This window comes from Emydura macquarii, unplaced genomic scaffold (genome assembly GCF_026122565.2).
Source record: "Emydura macquarii macquarii isolate MOO-44397 ecotype Brisbane River unplaced genomic scaffold, CSIRO-AGI_Emac_v2 contig_1790, whole genome shotgun sequence".
Taxonomy (NCBI): domain Eukaryota; kingdom Metazoa; phylum Chordata; order Testudines; family Chelidae; genus Emydura; species Emydura macquarii.
In genome coordinates, this window is record NW_027131927.1 from 18,215,398 (window position 1) to 18,233,199 (window position 17,802).

A 17,802-nucleotide genomic window follows, 5' to 3' on the forward strand; every position below is an offset into this window, starting at 1 on the left:
GCATATTTTGAGTCCTAGTTTAAGAAGGAAACCACAATTCTATATGCTGGTCAGCACAAGTACTGAAGAAAGCCATGCACTGTTAGAGTGAATTTCTGTGTAAGTGCTGAGCTCCTGCATGTCTCTTTGTCTTTGGAGGACGCCATGATTGCTCAGCAAGTCTGAAAACACACTGCCTGATGTTTTTGAGTATGTAAAGTTAGGCATCAAAATCCACATTTAAGCACCTATATAAGTGGCCTGAATTTCAAATGCACAGCTGCTCCTACTGAAGTCACTTAAGGCCACTCAGTGTTGGTACCTAAATATGGCATTAAATTGCCCTGTTAGGTAGAATTGGTTGCTCTAGGCATCCCAAGTTTGAATTTTTAGCTACTGTATTTGTTCATGTCTGTGTGTCTAATTTCCAATTACAAAATAATCTGTAACAACACTGTCCACTTTCCCATCCTCAGAAAGCCTGTTCTTATCATTACAGATCAGCTTTTCAAACCTAACTAGGGAATTTAGCCACACTCCTCTGGGAGTTTTGTGGCCAAATCTCCTAGTCAGCTTTGACAATCTCAGCCTACATATTTCACTCTCAAAGCAGTGAAAACAATATATAACTGTTTATGAAAAGTTTCAGTGTCCCATTCTCTCCCTGACATGCAAGTTTTGAGGCAACTTTTTTTCTTTTTAGAAAACAAAATTGGAGAGGATCTTTACTCAATACAAACTTCTAGATGGATAAAACCAATGAAGACTAAAGAGCTCTAAGGAAATCTCAGCTGAGCTGAAAATGTGCTGTAAATCTGACATCTCTTCTCCTTGAGTCTCTCTACACCTGTTTCCTATTTGGTGTTTGATCTCTTACAGCATACACTGATCTTTGCATGCAAACAAGGTCGTTTTTGGTTTGCCATACCTCACTCCCAGAAACTTGGGCTGTTCTCCCGGTGCTGAGGTCTCCGTCTCCATCTTCAAGCTATCGATGTGGGCAATGGAGATCACAGTAGCAGCAACGTACCAGGGCAGGGCCATGAAGGAACATACAATCATCAGAACAGCTACCCAAAACAAATCCAGATGATAGCCAGCACCTTTCTGTGGAGGGAGACCAGCAACAAACATTATAGCATTCCAGCTAATGATCAAATGTTTTAGAGAATCCAGGACTTTCTCATAGCTCTCGGTTGATGGTAATGGCACACAAAGCAACTTGATCAGAAGTTAGCAGACCTGATGATCTTTAGAGGCTGAATTATCAGTGTAGCAACTGCACACAAGTATATATTACGGCTGTGGGTGACTTAAATAAAGGGGTAGATAGCCTTGTGAGCAATTTAGGAAGAGATCAAAATTGCAGAAAATCCATCAGTAATTAGGTGATCACCATACATACAAAACATGCATATATACTATATTGGGGGGAGGGGTGAAATTGATGGAGTTCAAGCCCACTAACCAGCAAAATACCTCCATACAAAGGGTACTAGTCAAATCAAACCAGGGGCTGAGAACAGCTGCAGAAAGTAATACAAACCGGCAAAAATTAGACTGGATGCAAACTGAATCTTGACAGGAATTTCAGCTATCCAAACAATTTTTATGTGCAAGTACTAAATATATACATATTTCCTGCATATAATCTTGCAGGGTATTTCAAAGCAGCTGTAGACTAGTTGCTCTTTCACTTGGTAAATTCACCCTTTTTAAAAATGACTCCCCCCAAACACACTGTTGTATAGTGCAGTTTTTATAGTTAAATGTCACTGTTATTTTATTAGGTAATATGTTGACAAGGAAATCAAATGCCCAAGACCCCTGAAGCAGCGCCTTAGAAAACAGAATGGTCCATTTGTACACCAAGAGATTGTTATGGCAACAACAGAACTTGGCAAGTGCTGAAGCAACTACCTAAAAAGCAAGACAAATGGTTTACAGTGGAGAATTAACGGTTATCCTAGAAACCCAGTTACAACAGGGCATTTCTCTAGACAAAGTGGAAGGCCAAGAGTTATATGCTGCTTGTGCATATGGATCTAGTCTTTTCACAGAGAGCACATTTACAGGAAAGCATCAGTACGTCAATTAGTGTGAAGGAGAATGCAATGCTGAATAAATATCTGCAGAAATGAAGTGACTCATTACTTGGAAATCCATCACAGAAACAAAAAATCCAAAATCCTTCTCCGGATGGACACATGTCGTGCATTTTCTCCTTCTCGGGCTCTAATGACCTGAGTTACAAAGCACCCACAACTCCCATTTGTGGCTGCTCAGCACATTTGAAAGTCAGGCCGTAGTTCTATAGAAAGGGGAGGTTACTTCAAGATGCGCGGTCCCTATTTGGATTCCAGACATGGGATGCGCATGCACGCCATGCGCCGGAGCTGTTCATAATAGTATCCACTGACCTGCACGAGTGCTGTGCGTCGGCCGTGTGTTGTGTCCGAGGCTGTGCGGGTCGATGCTGTTCCAGGTCCCTCTTACCTGCAAGCGATGGAGTCCGCAGCAGAGGGGATGGAGGGCAGGACTGGAATCCAAATAGGGACCACATATCTCGAGTGCTAGTCCCTAGATGGATTCCAGGCGTGGGAGAGTAGAGAGCGTGGTCAGCGTGGAGTTGGTTGTGAGGACTCACAAGAAGTCACTGTCTGCAGGACAGGGCGGCCGACTTTTCCATCTGAAAAGGTGTGGATGGAGGATCATGTGGCTGCCCTACAAATGTCCTGCCACAGGATGTCTGTGAGGAAGGCTGACATGGCAGCATGCGCCCAAGTGGACTGGAGAGTCCAGAAGGGCCTGGAGTCATGGACAGCACTGGCTGTGAAGGTGGAAGACGTGGCTGGAGGCAGGCTCGCAGTGATGCCTCGACTTATGCTCCGTGCAGGACATCTTGGAGGCAGAGCATCTGAATGCATGTGCGACTTCTCATCCAGCTTGGGGAGGCAACACTGCCCTTAGGTACGCCCATGGCTGTGCTTCTTATGTGCATGGTGCTTCTGTGGTCGTGGGCACTGGCACGCAGGAAGGAGCCGAGGGTGGGGGGTGCTCACCAGCGGTGACGGATGCTGCTTTAGCAAATCTGTCCTGAGTCCAATTGTACAAGTGAGCGCACAGCCTCCTCCATCCTCTGGCTTCCTGAGTGCGAGACGGGAATGAGCAACAGATGGAACAGTGGGTGACGACATGGGATTTGCTGAGGCAGTAGATCAGTGCTCGTCGCTCACAGAAGAGGAGTGTGGGCATGAAGCACAGTTCTTGAAGCCAGCCTGTCAGGGCATAGTCTCTGGAAGGGGGTTGCGGGGGGTCACCCCACGGGAACAAAGTCCAAAAGGAGAGCAGACCTAGCCAACTAACTATAGACAACTAGAGAATCTATAAAGCTGTGTGCAAAGGTAGGAACAGACAAAGAGTTCTCTTAGCAAACTAAGAGCACCAAGGAACAGGGGTTCCAACTCTGGCCAGGCTTCAGTAAGAAGGAACTGGAGCAGCATCAACCCGCACAGCCTCTTAAAGCCTCAGATGCACCACGCTACCGACCCACGTGCAGGTCAACAGACACTACTACAAAGAGTTCCGGCTCCGGTGCATGCACACCCATGTTTGGAATCCACATAGGGACCAACACTCGAAGAAGAAGAAGAAGAAGGAGATAGTTATGCATGATGCAAATTCCACACATCCATCCACATAATGCAAGCCTTTGCTCCTTGCAAAGACCCTTTCATTTGCTATTAACAACGATGACAGCATTTTTTCTCCAAAGTCCGCCCCCCAGCTAGCTTAAGTGACAAAACAGACATCACAAAGCTCTGGAAACCCAAGGCACCCCTTAATAAACCCAGGCAACAGCTTAGCATTAGTTTTAAGAAGCTATTGTGAAATAAGTATGAGCATAATGACTTACTAAAGTCTACTTGATAAAACACTTAAGATAGAAAAATTATCAAAGCCAAACAGTGCCAAAAGTCAATGTTTACCAACAGTTATCACACTGTGGTATCGGAGATCCTGCACTTAGAATAGGAAACAAGTACAGGATTTTAGTGACTGCAGTGGGGAAATGCTGACTTCATAAATGGCCACCATGGAACTTTATTTTTTATCAACAACCTCCAGATTTGTGTACGGTTGCTGAGATTTTCAAAGCAATCTAGGGGATCAATTAATTTTAAAGGCAAGACTCTGAATTCCCACAGATGCTTTAAAATCTCAATGTGTGTTCTTCTAATAACTTGATGAAATTGCTATGGGAATTGAACTTCAGAAAATTATTGGTGCAAGCAGACTAAAAAGGCTCCTTTCAAACCACATACACACTCCTCTCCCCCCAATTAAGAGACGACAACAGAAAAGACTCCAGATCACTGAAACATAAGCTGTGAGATGGAGGAGAGGAGGGAGCATTATTAAGAAGAGGATCTGTAAAATTTCATATTTTAAAGAAGATTAAATGTTTTCAAATCCGTTAAAATTGAGTTTATTAGCAGTAAGAAGTGAGTCAGCCCTGCTTAATGACCTTCTAGCAGGGAAAGATACCTGACAAGACCTGAATATTATCCATTCTTTTCCTATTGTGTGTTCCACTTTACCTTGGTTAACGGGTCAGCAAAGTTCAGACTGCTAGTCAGTGATGTGCTGCCAATATTGTAACAAGGCCCTCCCACAAAAACTGTCCCCCCCTTTAGCCTGCCAATAGATTTTGTGTACCAGGGCCATGTTAGCTGCAGAGGAGCAGAAATGGACTACAGAACTTATTCATTCCCCTCTCCACCCCTCGCTATTTAAACAAAAACACATTCTCATAACCATAACAAAGGAAGCAGGAAACAAATTGTTACATTAAACAGCACTTCAGTCAAATGTTTACACTTTGTTACTGAAAAAATATACAGCATATTGGTAGTAAAGCAGCATTCAGCTGAACTAAGTTGATGTGGAGGTGACGATTTGCAGAGAGGGATGGTAAGAATTTTTCTCCAGCAGTTTTTTGTTTTAAATATCTGCCCACTAGGTACAATCTAGTCAAAGCAAGAGACAAAATTTAGCTCTTCAGGGATACTTTAATGAGCCTCATAGATGTGTCTCTGTTAGAGACAGAGAGATCACCCCAACTTTCCCTTCAATTTGTTGGGAGGATTTTAATAGACTCCTAAGAGAGAGAGACACCTTCCTTCCACCTGCCGACAGCACATCACTGTGAGTCATTGTTTAAGTGGTAAACACCAGCCTCAGGGAAATGTATATGAAACCAAAGAGCCTGGATGGCCAATATTGCTGAGACATTAGTCCTGAAGAGGAGATGTGGACGCCACCAATAAAAGGTTTACACTTCCTTTCCATTCATCCACTGTTTTCCTCAGGTTTACTCCTAATGAAGATAAGTTTGTGAAGCAGCACAAATGCCAGGCTGGTGAGAGGAGACACTGTCTGAAATGGAGGCTATGGAAAGGAAGTACACAATCCACCCAGCTGCATGGGATGAGGAAATGGGCCCACTGCAAAACGCATACGTACTCTGATTTTACCATTTGGTGGATCTTCCAGAAAACTTCGTACAATTCATAGCTGCACCTAGCCTCCATATTTATTCACTTTCTTTTTATTGTGTTCTTCTAATTAAAGTGAAAGAACGGATTTAACCTGTAGGAAGCTGTGTGCAGAATAATAATATATGAATGGCCTGGAATAAGATGAACAAGGACTGATGAACACCTCGCTAAAGAAATGGGGAGTCCAGAGGTATATTTTATGCCAGTCTCAGCAGTCAGCCAGCCAGCATTTCTTGATCCAGATCCCAAACAAAGGCCATCTTTTTTTTCTTTTTTTAAAAACCTTTCCCTTTCCCCTGTTATTTTAACTCACTCTTTGAGGTCAATTTCAGGTTGGTCTTAAATCTTCATGTGTTGTGAAACAATGCCATATATACCATGTATTGGTAATTATATCATTTATTAGGCACACATCTAAATAATGACCCCAGTATAACCCTCATTCTGAATCAGTCTTTATTCTTACAATTCCAGCCCTTTTAAAATGCCTCCTGTCCTGCAGCAAGGGAGAGTCATTTTTACAGGAACTCAATATTATCCAATGGGAATTCACCCTGCAGGGTACTCAAAACTCTATAGGACATGAGAAATTTTAAAGGGCCAGCTTCGAAAGTTATTGGGACTATTAGTGACTACAAAGTTCTTCTTTAAAGACCATTCATAAACAGGCATTTGGAGCTACCTTTACTTATTGTATCTAATTAAAGTCTCTTCAGTTTCTTTCCTTGTTGTCTACAGTGCAGTAAAAAATTCAGCTGTCACTGTGGGGTCTGCCTACTGGGTCTGTGGGGTTTGTCCAGAGTGGATTTACCCCACTATCTCATCACCACAAAGTCGGTCAGGCCTGGATTCTTAGTATCAGAAAATCTCACCAACATGCTAAGTTCAGGTGAAATGGTTATACAAACAAACCTTGTTTTGCATATTGCTTAAAACTATCGATCAGTGATTTCCTTCTACGATAATCATGCTATTAAGATATATTAATAAGGCCTTGTCAAATCTACAGAAACTTTGCCCATTTTGATAAGGCGAGAGAAACCCTGACCCTTAAGCAGTAATAAAAACAAAACTGTCAAAACAAAATCAGCTCCAGGGTAAGGTTTCAGCTTTATGGATCTTTTGCTTGAGAGAAAGGAAGGCTTTGGAATGAACTAAACCCCCTACATGAGCCGATCAGCAAGCATAAGGTCAGGTGGGCAAGGGGGTATCTAAGCACTGGATTCTAGTTACTGCCCTGTTAATGCACAATCTTCCCATCTAGGGTCAGATAGGGGGATGTTAGCGACAATCATTAGAGCTGTACAAGGGTATCCATACTCCATCTTGAACCCACTCATACTGAGCTAAGGTTCAGGATGCTCCTCCAACATGGGGGCAGGAGGCCTGACCAGCAGGAAAATCTGTACACCTGGCTCCATCTAACTCTCCTACATGTTTCTAATGTGCCATAATATCCTCCCTCAGCTGGCTCTCCTCTCAACAAGCCCCAGAACCCTCTGACTCCCTATTGCTATCACCTGGTGGCCCCAGTGCCTCCTGGGGACAGCTGGCCTCTCTCTGATGGGCCATCCTATGGCTACTCCCTGATTTTGTAATTACAGGGGATGACAGAGGCCCACACGGCAGAGCCAGTGTCCCATCATTCCTTCAGATTCTAGGATTTTCTGAATTTGGGAGCATAGAGAAGGTCAGGATTTGCCTTGACAACTAATCCCTGCTCTCGCCCCAGCACACATACAGGACCATGGGAAGAGAAAAACAGTCCCTTCTTCCAGTACAGTGGCTGCTCCCCAAGAAAAGAAGCAGCAACCCAGATCTGTGGGGGGAAACTATCGCCCTGACTGGCTGGTCCTTAAGATACACGATGGGGGACGCAGCCCCCTAGCACTTGCTGAAGACACATGAAGAAAGCCAGCCTCCACCACAAAGCAACTTCTTCCCCTTGAAGAGAGCAGCAGTAAATAGGGGATGTCCTAGGGCTTCTCTGGGGAGGAAAAGCTGTGAATCAGTTGGGGCCAGAGAGAGGGTTGAGTTAGTAACAAGTCTGGTTCGCTTCCAACCCATCAGATGAGCAGCAGGGTCTGACCCCTGTGAAGCAAGCAGCAGTTCAGAAGAACAACCCTGGACCACCCCCCACAAGTTTCACAAATCTCTCATGCAGGGATCAGCTTGGTGCTGGCATCAAGTCACTATCTCGATTTCTTGCTGGAAAAAAAATAAAAGGAAAGTGAATCTGAAACCCAGGAAGGCAGCGGTGCAGCCACTCTGGTAGAAATCCTATCCTCCAAGGTGCCCTTTGATGTCAGAGTTGAAAATGCTTCAGAGGGATGAATGGTAGGTATTGGCAGCACTGATTCAACCATGTTGTAGTCCAACTCTCAGCCTGGGCTCATAGTATTTGCGAGTCTCTTGCCCCTACGGCAGCCCTCATTCGTAAGCAATCTTACCATTCCTGGCAGGTGCTCAGCTCAATTCCAGGGTCTTTTCAGAGTCCCCTTGTTCCTAGCCTCTGTCTCTGCTTTCCAGTACCCACCGTATAGGTCACTGGCTGGAGGAAGGAGCTGTCCTGAACCTTTGCTCGTACCAAGCTTGTAACGTCTGCCTGCCTCAAAACGGGGTTTGAAGGGAAAGATCAGCAACTGCTGCAGGCTGAGCTCCCTTGTTACTGGAGCTTGCTAGCAGATCCAGCAGCCTCCCTGTTGCAGGGAAAACAAACCCTCCTCTCTGCAGCCACTTGCACCCTTTTAAGTCCCACTTCTCTAGATGGAGCAAATTCTGCAGCTGAGCCTAACTGGCACTGCCTGAGTGCAGGATTGCTTGTTAGCCTTTCCACCAGAGGGATGGTGTGTGTCCCATCGCATAGTTCTCAGCAGCTAAGTGGACACCATGCTTCTACCCTGTACATTCAGATCAAATGAAATAATTAGTCAAGTTCATGGAGGACAGTTCCATTAATGGCTATTAGCCAAGACAGTCTGAGTTACACCACCATATTCCAGCTGTCCCTAACTCTCTGGTTGCCAGAAGCTGGGACTGGATAACAGGGAATGGATCATTCAAAAGTGACCTGATCAGTCCATTCTATCTGAAGTGTCTGGCATGGACCACTGTCGGAAGACAGGATACGGGGCTAGAAGGACCATTGGTCTGACCCCGTATATGGCCATTCTTATGGTCTTAAGCATTTTCTTTTTCTCTCAGCACATGGCTTCTGGAAAATCTCACAATTCTAACTGGCTCATTGGAAAACCAGGGAGAGACAAGTGAAAAAGGAGCAGCAGTACCTCTGCCCCAACTCTTGCTTGTGAAACACACACCTGAGTGCCCTTTCTCTCCTTTTCATCAAGTCACAGGGTCTGGCATCACTACCACAGCAGACTTATTCTGTCTTCCTACTGAAATAATCTTTCTGTGACAAAGGGCCTTCACTGGACTAGGAATTGAAAACTCAGCTGAGACCAGCTGTGGTAGAAATTACTACTATTCCCCCCACACTCTTGCCTGAGTTCCAAGCTAACAGGGGCTGGGGATTAGAGGACATTCAGTTCCTGGTGGGAAGAAATGCTTTTTACTATCTCTAGCCAACTTGGGGACCAGCGCTGATGGATCCTGAAATGAGCCTTGTTACCCTCCCTCTGCCACAGGAACGGTCTACCATAGACGTCTAGTGCTGCTAAAAGCACTTCTGCGGACAGGGAGGCCCTGTTCCAGACAGACAGTGCCACCTTTTGTTAAAGATGAATTTGGAAAAGTTCTCACCTTATGTATCTGCCCCCGTTCACCTGCATCTCACTCGCTGACCAAGGGGACAGCAAACAGCAGGTGGAAACAATGAGCCATCTCTCCCAAAACTGGTTACTAAATCCGAGCAGAAACACCTTTGAAACAGGGATAGCCAGCTTACTGTGCTCTGCTGTTGCACTCTATCTGCAGGACGAACAGGTGTCCCCAACCTAGGTTGAGAAGGGCATCCGTGCAGAGAAAAACATTTTTCTTCTCACTATTGTTCTCCTAAGTTCCCCTCTACATTGATTTGTCATCTTTTTCTTTCGTGCAGTGGGAGTGATGCTGAAAACCAACGAGACAGCGCTTGGAGCAGAAGCCACAGGTGAGAATTTTTGGAATCCCAGATTCATATATGAAATGTAGTGACCTCTTTTTTCATTATTCGGGAATTTGTTCAATTAGCAGTCCATTCCTGCAAGTACAGGGTCAGGGTATTTCAATCCTTACTCAGGGCTCAGTTTTAAGATGTACTATGTTCATGCTTGGGGAATCAAAGGTGGGTGTAAGCAAAAGTGTCTGCTCACAGTGTAAAGGGCTGCTCTAATTTTCAGTGATTAGAGCAGCTCCCTAGGGACCTCTTTGCAGGCCAAACAGGGGGCGGGGTGCTGTGTGTATCAGCCCTGCCCTGACAAGGCCCCATTCCAGTGGTGGGAGGAGTACGTGGCTAATGATGATCGTGCCGGCTTTATGCCATCCGAGGATTTCCTGCTCCGGGGCCTTTAGTGACGGCCAAGGATCTGGTCCTCCATGTTTATTCCATCTGCACTCAGAAAGAACGCCTAGTGAAGTCAAAAGGAGTTGTGACAGAGTAACAACATCAGGATCCGGCCCACTGTCTGTATCATTGATTTAATAAGAACACAAACGGTGATCAAGAAATACTGTAGCTTTCAAGCTGAAATGATGACTTTGCTTAAAAGCTGTAATAATAATCTGTGCTAGAACAAAACACGTTATTATCACCACCAATAATATAATTTCTAAGGGAGTAGGTGTCCATTATTACCACAGGCTTTCTATCCATCTCTGTCACAGAGAGGACATGCTCTACTTCACTGCACTCACACAAAGCGTAATAGGCACCCACCTTGAGTTTGTGCTCTTTCCTGTTGACAATGACGGCTGTGATTTGTTGGTCCATGAAGATGAGAATGGTCACCAGCAGCGCAGGGATGGCTGCTGCGAGGTATACCCACCATGGGTTCCCTCCAAATGGTGGGACGAACCAGCCTCTGTGGGGGCTGGTTGGCTTCAAGAGGAAAGATAGGAAAACAGGCATCAGAGTGGCAACATATTAATGACCTCGCTCCAACAAAAGCACAATTATCCAGGCAACAGGACCAACACTCATGTGAAATTGGCTATAGGAAGATTGCTGAGGACATGGACAATTTGGGATTAATTCTTCCCACACATAAACATCAACTGAAGTTTAAAACCTAAATTGATTATTAGGGGTCAGGTTCTTCCATCCGTGCTCATGCTGAGTAGTGGCACTTGCTTCAAATAATCCTGTTGGGCCAGGTGGTGGAGCTTCTCTCGCAGTCGTGAGCACATTCACGCACTGAAACCAATGAAACTACATGGGAGAGTGAAGGCTCAACCGTGTGAGTAAGCACAACACAATTTGGCCCATTGAAATCATGGAATAAGGTGCTATTGAGCATGGGCAAGGTTGGCAAGACCCAGCTCTATGTTAGGAATTTGTCATTATGTTTTAGAAGACGTGGCGTTAATGGAGATTATATAAATTTGCACTTCTAAATAAACTGCTTTCTAACTGACTCAGCAATACAATTTTTTCTGGATAGCTTATTTTTTTATTATTATTATTATTTTTGGTGGGATGGTTTGTAATTTCACAGAAGGAAGACAGAGACAGCAAAGTGCTACAGAAGCCAGAGAGTAAAATAATGGTTATTGTTGGTTGAGCACCTTTACATACCTTGAATTCACTTGGCACAATTAGCTTCGGTGTATCCACACCTACTATGGCATCTATTCCACAGAAAATCAAAATGGACAAGATAATGGCAAAGTCACTGATGAGCTTCCTGGCCTGAAATAGAAGGTGACACCATAACAATGGCTGGTACCAAGAGCCACTGTTTAAATTCAGTGTGATACTCTTGTTCTTGTATTTGGTGGCAATTCAAGGTAAACATTTCCCTTTCTGTAGGGACAAAAGGTGCACACTGCAGTGGCTGATGTGATTTTAAAAAATTTGCTTTGATACTCGATTACACTGTCTGAAAGCAAAAGAATTAGTTCTAAACAGAACTACAAAAACAACTCCAAAGAAAAATAACTTCCATTGCATAATACTCCCACAAATATTCTCCCAAGCAATCTTACTGATAATCTAATTCTACATTAGCTAACAATCCCCCTTATACACAGGCCCCGTTCCATAGGTGTGGTTTCTGAAAAAGCTGTGATGTAACACCATCAAGAAAAATGGGCCTCATATTAAAAAAAGAAGCTTCTTAACTAAGATGAGACGTGTGGAAGAAGAAATGGTGGGAGATTTTGATCACAGATCTCTGAATAGCTCTCAAAATGAGATGCCAGATAGTTATTGAGATTAGTAAGGGTGTTTGCCATGTGTTCAAATTTTATGAGTCAGCTCCCTCCAAAATAATGATATTTTAAACAAATAATATTGGGCTCTTTTTATTTGCCCTCTCGTGTTTGAATTTTTAGCGTTCATGTTTTCAAGCTTTTCTTTGCTACCATCAGGGCTAGAAACACACTCTTTTTTTTTTTTTCCAAATGAAAGTTGAGTTTCTCCTGTAATCATGTGTCTCAAGATAAAAAAAATCAATCAATTAAGGGATTTGGCAACAAAATAATTTTTAAATATAGCCCATTTTGAAAGGCAGATTAGACCTTTAATATGAAACCATGAAAGCAAGGAGGAAATCAAGATTTCGCACCAGCAGTGGAAACAGTCACCACGGGTCTCACATGGGGAGATGGGAGAGAGGCACTCACAAGAAAGGAGCAGATAACACTTTCAGTATGGATGTGGCGCTATATACAGAACAGAAGAGTTTTAAAAATCACATCCTGATGTTTCTTCTTATGGTGTTAAAGCAATAAATGAACCACAGAACTGAAGTGACAAGAAAATGGGGGCAGATCCTCAACCTGTGTCAACTGTTGTAACTCCACTGAAGTCAATGAAGCTGCATCAGTTAACACCAGCCAAGGGTCTGGCCCTTGAAATTTAACTAGCCAGATCTCATTGGGATTTTATATGCTATTATGTCAACTTTTCAGAGTTCTTCCTCCCAGGCTCCCCAGCTTCACATGGTTACAGATAAACTGAACTACATTCCAGCTAGGGTGGAATTTGTTTTCTTTTCATTAAAAATAATAAAAGTTCCATTTCAGTGCTGCAGGAACATAAACATCACGGTACCATAAATCCTATTGCAGTCAGAATGCCACGGGGGGCTCTCTGAGAGAAAAAGAAAAATTTTGTTATGTACAGAAACCTGACACTAGTGGCCTGGTTTTTAAAGTTTAAAAGCTTGATGAAATTAGGGTTAGATCTTGGGGAGGGGGATTGCCCTTGTCCAAAATATTGCAAACTGGGCTCTCTAAAAGAGAAGGAGGAGAACTGTTTTCTCAGCTTCTCTCACCTTTGACAGCTGTCATTGCAGCTCTAGCTGGGCAAACAGAACAAGCAGCTTTGGCTGACCCACCATGGATATGTACCAGTTGGCTAAGAGTCTGCTGTAGGGAGAGAGGTTCTAAGAGTTGTGTTACTGGAACTCCCCTATTCAGCGATCAAATATCTCCCCATTTGCCTTCATCATGAAAACAAGAGTCCCAAACTTCACTAGAATTAACATATCTATATGTGCAGGGCTCAAGAAATCCACCTCATATAGGAGAAGAAGGTATCTTTAGCTCAAAGACTGCGGAGCCCGGGGCATGCGCAGTCAACTTCTGCAGAACCAATGCTTTCTTTATAAAATAGAAATTCAGCACTTTATAGTCACTAAGAAAACCTCCCAAATACAAATTGACCATAACTGAAGCAGTGCTGTTTCCGTAGGACTGCTGAGACAGGCTCAGTGCTACTCTGAGAGGCCACTGCTGCAAGAAGTGGAACGCCTTGTGGGCAGCTGTCAGATCTCCCTGGAAATGGCAAAGGGGCTGAAGACCAGCTGGAGATAGAGATTGAACTAGTCTCTCATCCCAGCTGAGTGCTTAGATACACAGAAAAACCTAACATTGACTATGCTAGGTAGAAAGAGAGGTGGGAGAGGTACTAGCTTTTAATAGACCAGCTTCTGTTGATGAGGTAGAGGCACATTTGCATGGTGAGGACGCTTGCCCATGCTGTGACTGATCTACAGAGAGAGGGCTTCAGATCCTAGAGCTTTTAATATGTAAAACATGGCCCAGGGCAGACATTGCTATGAGAACATTAGCTTTTCCATTCATGTTCAATCACCTCTTTGCACTTCTGTTGCTTTATGGTTTCTTCCAGTTTGATTCTCTCATGGGCAGATTCTGCCATCTTTACATTGAGTGATAAATACCTTACTCCTCAAGTTATAGTGCTGATTTCACTGGAATTATTCATAGAGTAAAGGAAGCAGAGTCTAGCAAAAACAGCCCAATCCAAAGCCTGTTTAAGTCAATGAAAAGATTCCCACTAATTTCAACAGCCTTGGATGAGACCCTGAAAGAGTCAATGGAATTCATGCTGTTAAACGCATACCATAAAATATACAGGAAATGCATCAAGGCTGAGGTAACATTACCGCTAGGACCATAACATTTTCATATTTTGACTTCTGAGCATTTAAAATTTGCAACCTTAGAATCATTGAAGATTAGGGATGGAAGGAACCTCACGAGATCATCTAGTCCAACCCCCTGCTCAAAGCAGGACCAACCCCAACTAAATCATCCCAGTCAGGGCTTTGTCAAGCCGCAGCTTAAAAACCTCTAAAGATGGAGATTCCACCACCTCCCTAGGTAAACCATTCCAGTGCTTCACCACTCTCCTAGTGAAAACGTTTTTCCTAATATCCAACCTAGACATCCCCCAATCCAACCTAGATCTCCCACTTAATATTAATGTGTCTGTGTTTTCATATTCTGGATAGATAGATTTATTTCTAGGGACACTGAACTACTTTTACTCTGTAGAAAACTTCCTTTTGTACATGGGAAATCTGCTTACTTATGTTTTTGCTGCACCTTTGTGTCACTTGATAAAGTGATTTCTGCTTATATGTTCAGGCATCCCACACAGGAGATTGCTGATCACTATGTGTTGAGTCATGGAGTGGTAGCAGCACACAACTTTACCATCAGGACACTGAAGATTGCTTTTTAATACTACTGGCAGCTCAGCTTTCTGTATGAACTAAGGGCTTTGCACTGGTGAATTCTTAATGCTGGAAGCAAAAGCTTTGATGAGATTTTACTAATCAACTGCATCACAGCACCTCTCAGTTTGGAATTCTTGTCTATTTAAGCTTTACTGTCACTACATGCTCCAGCCAATTTTCAGTTCTTCCACTGTCTGTCTTGTGCCCTCCAGAAACAGTCAGAAGTTTAGAGCTGAAAAGTAAGCAATTCTGTGACTTGCCTAAATTCAACACTATTTGTTTTACTTCGACAAATAGGAACTGGTTTCAGTGTGTGCATGCCCACATATAGTGGTGTTTGTCCCTGTGTTGTAATCTATACCAAAAGGAGGGGTTACAGACAGGAGTACAGTCGTGTATATGCTCTGGAGGAATAAGGAAATTCCCCCAGGTGATGAAAAGAGATACTTACAGTGGTTGGGAAATAACGGCTGGTCTTGAATTTCTTCAGGGCCATGGAGCAGGTGTAGGTGCCAAAGAAGAGGATAAAAGACATGAGGGAGATGTCAGGGACGTATTCGCAGTTGTTGCCTATAAGGTTGCCTCCATACTTCCAGCACTGCTTCTTTGTCAGAGACGACCAGTCGATAGTGTCGTTGTACTAAAGGGCAAAGAGAATATCCCATGAAGCTGTGCTCTGTTATATTAACTCTGCTCAACACTTAAATAGCAGCTGGAAGAGAGAATCAAGAGCTACAACGCTATGGTCTGAGGAGAAGAATCTCTGCAGTTGTGTGCATCTTAAATGGTATTTACTGAGGAGCATAAACTGGGCAGCAAAGCGGGTATGTGCTGATGAAGGAGCAATGCAAATCTGAGCTCTGTAATATGGAATACATTTCAGTGGCACTTAATTTCTCTGTACTACAGTCTCTGTTATATCTCCCCACACAGCTCCTTGTACAAACAAAAGACAGAGCTTTATTCCCCCAGATTTTTAAATTTAAAAGTTATGTCAATGATACCAACCATCAATATAAACCTCTTCAGTGAGAATATTGTTTCATCCCTGTCCTCTCCAGTGGAGACAGAGAACTGCCTCTGTCTCCACTGGCAGGATCTCCCACTCCTGCCAATCACTGTCTAGCTTCCCTCTGACCAGGCTGGAAACCAGATACAGTGCTCTGATGTGCACGCAGAACAGCTTGCCTGAGACCTGAACTCAACACTGAGATTTCATTTTCTCTAGCTCATTCCTGGCTCACGCCCCCTAATTCCTATCAGATAAGGGACAACACACTGGCCTTCCAACAGAAGAGATCCCATACTCGTCCTCAAAGAAGGCCCCAAGACTGCCTTTGTCCTTAGACAGTAGAAGACTTCCACTCCAAAATCAGTCTGGTCAGCAGCTGCTCAGATCCCTCTGTAACTGCATTATGACCATCACCTCCACAAAGTTCTCATCTTTTATTGGTCTGGGTAGAAGAATGTTGGGCTACTGATGCAAAGTCTGATTAATTCAGGTTAATGTGTAGCCCTCCTGTTGAACCAACATGCTGGCCTTCACACGTTCCTGGACTTACGTTGAAAACAAAGCTCTAATTCAGTTCTGGGGTCCCTCTATATATTTCACAGAAGCTCTCAGTTTATCAGTGCCGGCAAAGTGCAAAATGGGTAGAGAACACCAGACTCCACCACAAAATGCACATCTCAGTAATCCCATTGAATAGCAAAGGACAGCACTTGAAAAACAATTCCCCTCTAATCTGAGCCTTATGTTTCTTATGTCTCACTTCAACACTACTACATCTAGAACTACATTAGAAAACTGTAGTTGCCAACAATAATATTGCAACCTCCTTTGAGAAAATGTATGAATTCATTGATTTTCGTTTAATTAACATTGAAAAATTGAACATAAAAATAAGTTTGCCTAAATCTGGTGAAAAAAAACCTATGGAATTATTTTTTCAAGTGGAGTTATCCAACACCTGACAGAACAAGCTTTCCTATAAGATAGCTGTGAGACAGACCCTGACGTTCAGCTCCGCTGTCTATTGTACCATACATAAAGGCACTGCATGGATTTAGTGGCAATGTACAAGATACAGTTTGACTTCCCTTTTTGGGGCTATTAGAAAAGCACAGTAGTAGAATGTTTCTGTATCGAGTATTATGGCATTCCCTGCAGTACTGTTTTAAAGCACCTGGGACTCAGTACAACTCCTACTAAAAAAAATTACTTCCATTGACTTCTGTGGGACTTGAATTGGGCCCTTATTTATAGTAGGAAAAGATTCTGAATGTGAGCAAACTTTAATTGCGCACGCACATATTCAAATGTTTTAAAACAGATAACAACTTACTCATGTTACCCAATAAGAAACACAATTTGTACTTAAAATTACAGTGTAGACGCCTCATTTCCTTTCATGATTATGTCAGAAAATGATCTGTTGTCCAATACTCAGCAGAGTCTATGGAGTTCTCTTCTCCTCTCCTCTCCCTATGTGTACATAATTCTCAGCAATGTCAGTGTGGTGAGAAGGAGAGAACAAATATGAATGCATAAGGAATGAAGAATACAAAATGTGTATGTGCATATTCAGAATAAACTTGTGATAAACAGGTGTGGGCAGTAAAAGCTATCTTAAAGGGACACTGCCCACTCAAAATACAGTGTTAAACAAAATGGAAATAGTTTCAAGTACCTACACCTATCCTGGGGGGAGTTTACGGTCTCATTTTCCTATTTCAAAAAAAATGTTCTTTTTGCCCTTTTGTGACATGAAAACCCAAAAGGAGGAAAATGACTATAATAACAGAAGCAGTGAAACTAGCTATACACAAATAGCTGTCAAATCAAAACAGTCCACAAAGAAGCAAAAAGAGAAGATTATTAATCTTTTTTAGTTACAGTAATCTTAGATGTTGCTTATTACTATAGTAGTCACAACATTTTCCAATTGAAATAGGAGCTACAATATGATGGCATTCCCTTAAGCATCCACACAATGAATCAGCAAAAAAAAAAATCAGTTGCTTAGAAGTGGAATGCTTCATTAGAGGACAGACAAAACTGTATTGGAAACCTTGGAGATACTTTAACAGTACTTATTTAAGAGTCAGGGATGCTT

The 17,802-nt window shown here is 43.1% G+C and overlaps 1 protein-coding gene across 3 annotated transcripts in view; it reads right to left on the minus strand.

The window, feature by feature from the left end:
• The window catches only part of SLC4A4 (solute carrier family 4 member 4), a 260,171-nt gene that overhangs the window by 21,150 nt on the left and 221,219 nt on the right, over window positions 1–17,802 (minus strand). For all 3 annotated transcript variants that reach the window (XM_067557015.1, XM_067557014.1, XM_067557013.1), the window contains 4 exons: window positions 15,138–15,326; window positions 11,275–11,388; window positions 10,417–10,578; window positions 908–1,086 (listed from right to left, as the gene is read on the minus strand). In XM_067557015.1, coding sequence (XP_067413116.1) covers window positions 908–1,086; window positions 10,417–10,578; window positions 11,275–11,388; window positions 15,138–15,326 — 644 coding nt within the window. The remainder of the gene's footprint in view (window positions 1–907; window positions 1,087–10,416; window positions 10,579–11,274; window positions 11,389–15,137; window positions 15,327–17,802) is intronic.